The following is a 10,441-nucleotide window of genomic DNA, read 5'->3' on the forward strand; positions in this document are numbered from 1 at the left end:
TGAGAGTGCCAATGAATGGCAGGAGTTAGCAGATTGCTACTGAACAGCTTTGCTTTTTAGGATGAGAGTAGTCATTCATGTAACTCATACAAAAAGTCTGAATGTTGACCTTTTTTTTTTCTCCAGTGATTGTACCAAGTTAGAATGGAAACCTACAAGAGTAGCCTTTGCCTTTGAGAACATGCTGCTATAATTAAAAGAATAAAAATTATCTTTGCAAAAGGACAAGCCATATTTTCCGTAGTCTCTCTAAAACATCACTAAAGGTGACTGGTGACTACATTTTGGCTTGTGGTTTTAAAGCCCTCTGTAAAAGGAAACAATGTCCATTATTAAAATATGCCTGAGTATTAAGTCAGATGAAGATACTGTCATCTCTAAATTTCTTGTCCTTAGATGTGGCCCACAAGTTTATTGTTGTTGCTTTTGTTAATGTTAATAATAAATACATTTGAAAATCCTATGCTTCAATGGCTTTCTCTGATAAGGACTGAAGTAAGTCCTTATAAAGAGCAGAATTCATAAATCGGGGATATGAGTCTCTGTGCATTAAGGTATAAATTTGAAGTTGTGCATCATCAAATGTATGTTGTGATGGCTCTAGCATGTTCCTGTTGATAACTTCTCTTACTCGGGAATCCAGGCTGACCTGTGGATAGAAACAAATTATGTCAGCATTAGGCTCTGAATTGTTCCATTTGTTTTTTTTTCCTTCTTTTTTTTTTATTTTTAGGCAATTGGGGTTAAGTGACTTGCCCAGGGTCACACAGCTAGTAAGTGTCAAGTGTTTGGTCTGAGGCCAGAGTTGAACTCAGGTCCTCCTGACTTCAGGACCAGTGCTCTATCTACTGCACCACCTAGCTGCCCCTGAATTGTTCCATTTCTTATCCTGTATCCATCTTACCAACTTTCTTTTTGCATTCTCAAGTCCCTTTTGGAATAAAAATAAAGAACTCGTCCTCATTATCTGACAAAACAAAATTTGAAAGCATGTTTGTTATTTTCTTAGAACACACACACACACACACACACACACGGAAAATGTATAGTCAGCATGGCATGGTGGTTAGAGTGCTTGCTGCTTTTAGAGTTGGGAAGATTTGGCCCTGTTAGAGAGCTTGACCTCTAGCTTTGTGACCATGGGTGAAATCATTTTACTTAACCTGTCTGAGACTCAGGAATCTCTTTAATTCATACTTATGAGGTAACAGGCTACCATATGTTGGTAGTGGGAGTTTCCATGCAGAGGAAATCACAGATCCTTGCCATAGTTAAGAAGATAAAATTTTCCTTCTTTTGAAGGCTCTGAACATTTTTCTGGAGTACTGATAATTGGGTTTCTCGCCCTCTGTGCTGCTGTAGAGCAAGAGAGCTGTATGCATAGACTTAATCTACCACTTTCTGAAGCAGTGGGCTGAATATTCATATCCCGAAGCTCATAGGCATAGTTACGCTAAAGGGTAATAGAGCCTGGGGAATTGCTGCCAGTGACTGATGTATTTGGTAGGATCAATGAAACTACCTTCTGTGTTTCCCTGTCATCTGTTAGCTGACAGACTGGAGAATATCATTGTGGATAGAATGCTAGACTTGGAGTCAGGAAGCCCTGGGTCCAAATCCTGCTTTGGATACTTACTTGCTGTGTAACCCTGGGCAACTCACTTGACTTCTCTTAGCTTCACTTTCTTTTCTCCAAAATGAGGGAGTTGGACTTGGCTTCTAAGGACCCTTCTAGATCTAAATCTATGATCCTGTCATCCATTTTCCACTATACAGGCAAGCCAAAGCTACCAAAAGTATATGAAAGTTCCCAGCGTAAGACAAAACTTAAGAAAAAAAATGAGCACTTTTTTCAGTTCTGATGGGTCTGTGCTCAAACACTAGAAGAAATTTATAATAGTAAGTGATCTGTAAAGTAGTATTACATGCATATACTGTATTTTATATGCAATATGTACAAATATAATTAACTTCAAATTATCATTCGATGATTTTCCTATTATTAAAGAAGATCTCTTTCACAGAGATAGTCATCACGGAACACATTTGGCTATACTTCTGTTCAGTAAATAGCCAAGAGACACATTGGAATTTAGGTAGGACACTGAGAGGCTCAAAAGCAACCAGAATGTTGAAGGGACTTAAAAGCCACACAATTATCCTCTATAGGAACTGGGGATGTTAAGCTTGTGTAAGAAAAATTTGGTTGGTGGAGAGGAGTACATAATAGCTCTCTTCATGTGTACAAAGGGTCACGTAGAACAAGGAATTATATTTGTTCTACGTGGCCTTAGAAGGCAGGGTATATACCAGTGGGTGAAAATTACAGGGAAGTAGATTTAGGTACAGTAAATCAACAAGCATTTATTAAGTGTTTGTTGTGTGCTAAATGCTATCAATGTAAATGAGAATGAAACAGTTCCTTCCGTTAAGGAATTGCATTTTAGTGGAAGGATGCAATATATTATTGGTTAAATATCTACAGTGTGTGTGTGTATGTGTGTGTATATATATATATATGTATATGATGTGTGTGTGTATGTGTGTGTGTAAAAACTAGGTGGGGCAGCTAGGTGGCACAGTAGATGAAGCACTGGACCTAGAGTCAGGAAGACCTGAGTTCAAATCCAGCTTCAGACATGTATTAGCTATGTGACCCTGGACAAATCACTTAACCCTGTTTGCCTCAGTCCCTCATCTATAAAACGAACTGGAGAGGGAAATGGCAAACCACTCCAGTATCTTTGCCAAAAAAAAAATCCCAAATGTTGTCACAAAGAGTTAGACAACTAAAATGGCTGAACAACAACATATGCTACACTTACAAATAGATATGTAACATATAATATATACATAGTATATTTAAATATATATGAATGTGTTATGTTTGTGTGTCTGTATAATGATTTGAGAGGGACACTAAGATCAGGTGAAATTAGTGAGAAAAGATTCATGTGAGATGAACTTTCAAGGGAGATAGGGGTTTCAAGAGGAGGAAGAGGAGGAGGGAGAGCATTCCAGGCACGGGAGATAAGTCTGTACAAAGGCAGGTAGGTGAGAGATGGAGATATTGTGGAATGGAATGCCATGTCCTGGGAACAAGCCAGTTTGGCTGCAGTATGGATGAAAGTCATGTGTAATTAACCTAGAAAAAGAAACCAGAGCCATATTGTGGAGGGGTCAGTGTATGGAGACCTCCCTAAGGGTAGCAAGGGCATTAAGAGAGAGTGAGCTCTTTGTGAGAGATCTTCTGTCAGAGACTTTCACACTTATCTAGGATACTGCGAAGGAGATTCTCTTTTCCACTCTCGATTGGATTATGTGACCCCTGAGGTCCCTTCCAAATCTGTAGATTTTATGATACCAGGATGCATTATAGAAATCACCTGTCATCACAAAACATTTATTTGAATCCTGGCTCACACATTTACTAGTTGTGTGATCATAAGCCAATTAGTTGGCTGAGCTTCAGTTTCCTTATTGATGAAAATGAAGATAATAAAAGATAAAAAATAAATAAATGATAATGAAAATACCTATGCCACAGACTTGTAAGAATAGTGCTTTATAAAACTTAAATGCAACGTACATGTGAATTGTCATTATTATAATAAAGTATGTATCTTGGGAATCGAGGCCCTTGTTTGAGATCTCCCGGGCAAGGCGGCCTCCTCATTCCTACAATTAATGAGGATAATGAAGAGAAGACCCTGGATCTAGCATTGATGAAATCTTCTTAATTAGGTATGAAACTGTTTTGCCCTAGGTACTAATTGACCCACTGACACCATATTAAGGATAACTGAGTATATGTAGCTAATTAGGCACCTAAGCTACACAGTTAAACTTGGCCTTTAAAAGGAAAGCAGACACAGATAGAAACAGAACCAGAGCTAAGATGGCCAAAAAGAAGCCATCTTCCTGCAGTTCCCTGAGCCCCAGAGGTGACAGTTGAAGGAGACAGTATTAGTGCAGGAGACAGTTCAATGGCCAATGGTGGGAGTAGATCCCTGAATCTCTGAAGTGAAAGGAAACTCAGTGTCAAAGTCCTGGGTAGCTAGTTAGCACAGTAGATAGAGGGTTGGACGTGGAGTCAGGAAGATCTAAGGGAGGCAACATGGTACAGTGGGAAAAACACTGCAGGGATCAGAAGACTTGGGTCCAAATCCTGGCCCGGCCACTTACCTGTGTGATGTTGAGTGAGTAGTCTAACCTTTCTGGGCCTGAGTTTTCTCATCTGTAAAGTGAGGATTTTGTATAATATGGCCTCCACGGCCCCTTCCAACTCGAAATCTATGATCTTCTGAAGGCCTGAGATTGAATCTTGCCTCAGACACTTATGAACTGTCTGACCCTGGGCAAGTCACTTAACTACTATTTGCCTCAGTTTTCTCATCTGTAAAATGGGGATAATGATAGCACCTACTCCCAGGGTTGTTGTGAGGATCAAATGAAAAAAAGTTGTAAATTGCTTTGCAAACTTTAAAGTATCAGGTAGGTAGTGTGATATAGTGAATGCAGTGTTGGACCTTAAGTCAGGAAAACCTGAGTTCAAATTCTGCCTCAGATACTTATTAACTGTGTCATCCTGGGCTCTTAAGGGCAGGGAGTATTTTATCTTTTCTTTTCTTTTCTTTTCTTTTCTTTTTTTTCTTTTCTTTCTTTCTTTCTTTCTTTCTTTCTTTTGTTCTTTCTTTCTTTCTTTCTTTCTCTTTCTTTCATCCTTCCTTCCTTTCTTTTCTCTTTCACTATATTTGTATTCCCAGAAAACAGCATAGTGTAGTGAGCACTTAATGAAGGCTTGTGATCATTGCCTCAGTTTTCCCATCTACAAAATGGAGAAGAGGGGTTGCACTTGATGATTTCTGAAGCCCTTTCCAACTCTAATTCTGTGATCCTGTATGAGCCTATCTAGCTCAATCCATATGCTAACAGGATTTCTTCTGAAACACACCTGACAAATTGTCATCTATCTGGCCTTTCAAGAGTAAAGGAGAAACCCCTTACCTCCCAATGTAGATCATTTAACTTCTGTAGTATTCTAATTCTTAGGAATTTTTTCCTTACATAGCACCTAATTTGCTGATTTGCACCTTTTTTTCTCTTGCTCCCAGTTCTGCCCCCTGGCTCCAAACAGAAGTCTGATTCTTCTTCCACATTTATCCATTTGGAATTTTTGTAGTATATTGTGTGTTACCTTTCTAGAGTTTTGGGCCAAATGGAGAAATTTTAAGACTTAGAACCCTAGATACAGAGAAAGAGTTCTTGAACAATGTTTAGTTGTTGGATCTAATAGAAGCAATAGCTGAGGACCCACAAGGGACAAAGTCATGATATAGGAAAGCCTTCTGATACTGTGATTCAACGTGGACTGTGCTATTATGTCAGAAAGGGGTTGACTCTAGTGAATTCAAGTGCTTTGCCCTTTTGGAGAAGCTCTCAGCCCTAGGCTTATACTATAAATCTGGAAGACATAGGTCCCTGAGGGAAGATGAAGTACCCTGGGAGATGTGGATCTTTTTTAATCTCTTTAGCAAGTCCAAAAGTTTTCCTCTTGGAATGGGCCTTGGAAAGGGCCCCAACCTTAGAGTAGCACTATAAGTCTGAAGGAGCATATAGGTCCCTTGGGGAGGTCAAGGACCACTGGAAAGGGAAGGAGAAAGAAAGGAAGAAAGAAAGAAGGCAAGGAAGGAAGGGTGGAAGGAAGGAATTAACAAAGGAACAAAGAAAGGAAGAGAAAATTATTTTACTCAGGTCCAAAGACAGAAATTGGACATATCCTCCAGAATACCGGACCTGTAATGTCAGAACAAGAAAAGTGTACATGCCTACACAATTGGAGAGAGTGATGTTATTAAACTGATACCTTTGAGACAGTTAAACTAATAGAAATAGTCTAGGGAATTGTCTCCTACCTCTTTAGGAGAAAGAATGGAAATATAATCTTCATATATCAGCCTTGCCTTCTCTTCTATGACACTTTTGTTGGCCTCCTGTTTCAGTTCCTCACAGGCCATCCAAAAGAGCATATTTTCTTCACTGAATTCTGTTCGGAGGAACTCCCGGAAGATATTTCTTCCTGCTGGAGTGACCATTAACTTGTCAAATGACTGAGCCCAGGCATTCACTTCTTCCAGAGTAGGTGTAGGGCTTAGGAGAGACAATCCAAAAAAAATAGTAGATAGAAAGAGAAATTAATAATTGTTCATCTTAATTCTACTGTTAGAAACAATATTCCCCTCCCTCCTAACAGAAAGAAACTATGTGTACATAGGAAGGAGAAGGCCTATTTAGTATGAATTTTTCTCATCCTTGGGCAATCAATATACTTCAATATGTTATTTCCATAGCATCTGAATGAACTGTTTAGGTAGGGCTAAAATGTCTGCAATCCAAAGCTGCTGGATTATTGCTCAGAAATGGATATTTTGACCATTAACTACTGTCTTCAAAAAATGGGAAAATGAATTTGGTAGTTTTGTATGTTATAATTTTCTAGTTCTATTTTTTCTCATTCATTCTATTTCTCATGTGTTTGTGAGTACAAAGGCTAATAGTATCTTAGTCTCATATTTAAAACAACATTTACTTTTGTTTACACATGAAACCATAATTGTCAACAAACATCATTCTATTGGCTCTCTTGAAACTTTTTTTCAAGATACCTACATTTTAGACTGAATATAGCTGGAATTTGGCAGCTAAGTGGTTCAATGGATAGAATATTGGATTTGTAGTCAGGAAGCCCTGCTTTTGAATCCCTGTCTCAGAAACTTACTAGTTGTGTTATCCTAGGTTATTCTTAACCTCTCCTGTCCTAGCTCCACTTTTCGCATCTGTAGTAGCACCCTACCTAAGGTTGTGATGAGGATCAATGTAAAGTACTATATAAAATAGCTATTACATTTGGTAAGACAGTACAAATTTGCTGCTAAGGAAAAAAATGTTTTCTGCAACGTCTTCATAAAAGTAATTTGTTTGGAAAGCAAATCATTTTTCCCAGCTCAGGACAGCTTAGGAAGATAGACAGAGAGGTCTGTAGATGTTAGGGACAGAGTTTGGCCAGGAACACATCATTTAGCACCCTGGGGCTAAAAGAGAGTGAGACTGGGTACCAGGGCAGAGAAGAGATCCCAAGGGATCCCTGAATTAGTGTGGGGTGCAGGAATAGGTGCCATCTGGCAGCTCCGTGGCTCACTACCCAGATCTGGGTCACAGATCCAGGGCAGAGAGGATGAGAGTGGTCCCACAGGAATTGTTGTTAGTAAGGCCCTAGCTGCATACTGAGCAAGGAATACATTCTGGAAGCAAACAATAGCTGTGTGGCTCTGATCCCAAGAGCAGAATGAAGAATTGTTTCCAGTTTGTAGTCCAGGTATAAACCTGCAATGGAACTTCTAGGACAGAAGTCCCAGATCAGAGGGGAGCCTTCAGTTCACTTGTTCTGAACCCACAGAACCTCCCAGCAGACTAATAGTGGCTGAACCCAGGAGTAGTGTACTGAAACTCCCAACCAGGAACAAGCCAACAGACCCAAACCTGGGTCAGAAACTTGCAGAACTTAGACCAGGGAGGGCAGTGAGTAGATTTCATTCCAGACCACATCACTTTAGGCAGACTGAAAACTTGCAGCTTCCTAAACTGAGCTGTGAAAACAGCAGAAGGATATAAGAGAACAGAAGCTCAGATCAGACTCCTCCCCCTTCCCCCATTCAGACGTGCACAAAGCCCAGAACTAACAAAAAAGTCCAATGTCAAAAAATAGGCTGGAAGAAAGCAAAGTATCATACCATAAAGAGCTATTAAGAGCTATTATAATGACAGGGACACAAACCCAGAAGAAGAAAATGTCTCAAAAATATCTAAGCAAAACCTTAAAAAATAAAAATTAAAAAAAAAGGCAGCTTGGACAGAAGTCCATCAAGAATTTCTAGAAGAATAAAAGCAAGATTTAAAAAAAAGCTGAAAAATCATTTTAAAACAAATGAGAACAGGAAAAATGGGAAAAGAAATGAGAGCAATGGAAGAAATATGTGGAAAAAGTATTAATAGCTAAGAACAAGAAGTACAAAACTTCACCTGAGAAATTAACTCCTTGAAAATTAGACTTGACCAAATAGAAGCCAATGACTCAATGAGACATGAAGAAACAATAGAACAAAGTCAAAAGACTGAAAAAAATAAAAGAAAATATAAGGTACCTCATAACAAAAAACAACTGACCTAGAAAATAGATCAAGAAGAGATAACTTAAGAATCATTGGATGACTTGAAAGTTATGACCAAAAAAGAGCCTAGACATCATATTTCAAATAATCATAAAAAAAGTCCACTACCCAGATCTCTTAGAACTAGAGGGCAGAGTAGAAATGGAAAGAATCCACCACTTACCTTCTGAAAGAAATCCTCCAAATGAAAACTCCCGGGAATATTATAGCCAAAATCTAAAGCTCTTAGGTCAAACAAAAAATACTGCAAGCAGCCAGAAAGAGAGAATTCAAGTACCCAGGAGCCATAGTTAGGATGACATGAGATTTAGCAGTCATCACTTTGAAGGAACAGATAGCTTGGAATATGATATTCCATAAAGTAAAATATCTAAGCTTACAACCAAAATAAACTTATCCAACAAGACTAAATATAATCACATGAGAGAAAAAAATAGATCTTTAATGAAATAAAGGACATCTAAGTTTCCTGATGAAAAGATTGGCACTAAGTAGAATTTTTTTTTTTTAGCAACAAAATTTATTCCAATTTGAAATAGAGAATTTATTTCAGGAGAAAGATATGAAAATCAATTTCCATCAGGTATTTCTGAAATAAGGAGTCAGGGCCTGACATCAGAGCAAACTCCTGCTATCTCACCTAGCTGGAAGCCACACGCACCCACGTGGCTAGTTGGCTGGCACTGGGGCCATTCCTTCTGCCTCGCCCCTCTACCCTTCCCCCACCCCAACACTCACAACGATAGATGCATTTCAAATGACAAGGTTTAAAAAACAGCATCTTATATAGTATCTTTTTAAATAGGTTAATGTTTAAATTGTCTTAAATCAGGATTGTAGAATATACCAGTATTACCAAATAATTTCCACCACATTGGCACTTTTAAAGAATCTCCTGCACTACTATGAGGGGCATTGGCACAACTATACTTTCTGGGAGGGGCATTATGGCAGAGTGGTGTCCCACCCAGCTAAAAGCAAAGCCAACATCGTTGAGAGGCAAAAAGTCAAAAGGTTTGGCTTGGGCAAGAGGAGAAACAAAGAGAAGCTGGCAGAGGTGGACAATCTGGAGCCTTGGGCACTGGATTTTTATGGAATGATGTGGAAAAATAGATTGGCCTCACAGTGGGTCACCTTCCTTCCTGCCTCTCTCCCTGATCAGGTTGGCATGCTAGCAGTAGTGGCCAGCTAAACTGAATGTCCTCAGTAGGGCAAAAGGGCTATTGGGAAGGAATCCAGCAAACAGCAGAAGGTAGGGTTTGGGAAGTGGTCATCTGTTCCCACTCTAGGACTGTCTTTCACATTCCTACTCCTCCCCTCATGCACACTCTCCACCTCCTATTGCCTGGAAAGGAACAGGTGTGTCTGGGTTTGAGTTTGGCACTTTCTGATGAGTGGGCATACTGGAAAATTCATCTCAAACAAGGGGCTGCACCAGCGAGGAAAGAATGTTTACCAACCAATTGGACTTTGGTCTCTAGGATATGCTTGGAGAATCCCCAGAGACACATACTGTCGACCAGAACTAAACACTTACTCCTTTCTTCTCTTGGGTAGCAAGGCCCCCATAAAATTTCCTATTATTTCTCTAGATGGCAAATAGTATTGAAATAACACACAGCATTCCCTACCAGATAAAAATTCATCCAATTCCATCAAGAATCATGAAATCTCTACTGCATCAAAGGGCCCCTCTCTGGAGCCACTCAGGAACCTGAGGGGTTAGGGCAACCTATCCTATTTGCTATCCTTCTACTTTTGGGGTCCTGAGTTTCTTGGTATAGGTCCACCGCTAGCAATGGACCCCATGCCAGCCACTGGTGCAAAAGAGGGCAAAAAGGAATGGGGCTTAGCACCATCTGCTCCCTAAGGAAGCTATTTGGACTCACCCCAAGAAGTTGGGTTTGTTTGGTGTGTGGTTTAGGTTTCTGGTAAAAATCCTCTTATATGATTTCATGCTACAAAAAAGACCTTTTTTGGCATAGACACAAGAGGGAAACTGGCTCCAAGCAGCTAGTCACCCCTAAATAGGATTAAAACTAGACAATCAGGAATGTAGCTCTTGTCTCAGATGCTGGCTTTCTTATCCTTAGACATGAGTCTACCTAACCAGAGGGTCGAGCTCTTCTGGGCAGGCTCTGACAGTGTGCTCCCTCCCACAGTGCTTTCTGAGATACAACATTAATGTCCCTTGCCTCATATATACCAAAAGG

General features: G+C 39.6%; 1 protein-coding gene across 2 annotated transcripts in view; it reads right to left on the reverse strand.

The window, feature by feature from the left end:
- Nucleotides 1-460: 460 nt before the first annotated feature.
- LOC114031904 (regulator of G-protein signaling 20-like) overlaps nt 461-10,441 on the reverse strand; it is a 126,395-nt gene continuing 116,414 nt past the window's right edge. For both annotated transcript variants that reach the window (XM_027847102.1, XM_027847103.1), the window contains 2 exons: nt 5,916-6,150; nt 461-649 (listed from right to left, as the gene is read on the reverse strand). In XM_027847102.1, the coding sequence (XP_027702903.1) occupies nt 461-649; nt 5,916-6,150 (424 nt within the window). The remainder of the gene's footprint in view (nt 650-5,915; nt 6,151-10,441) is intronic.

The sequence above is a fragment of the Vombatus ursinus genome, unplaced genomic scaffold (genome assembly GCF_900497805.2).
Source record: "Vombatus ursinus unplaced genomic scaffold, bare-nosed wombat genome assembly UNPS02015255.1, whole genome shotgun sequence".
Lineage (NCBI taxonomy): Eukaryota > Metazoa > Chordata > Mammalia > Diprotodontia > Vombatidae > Vombatus > Vombatus ursinus.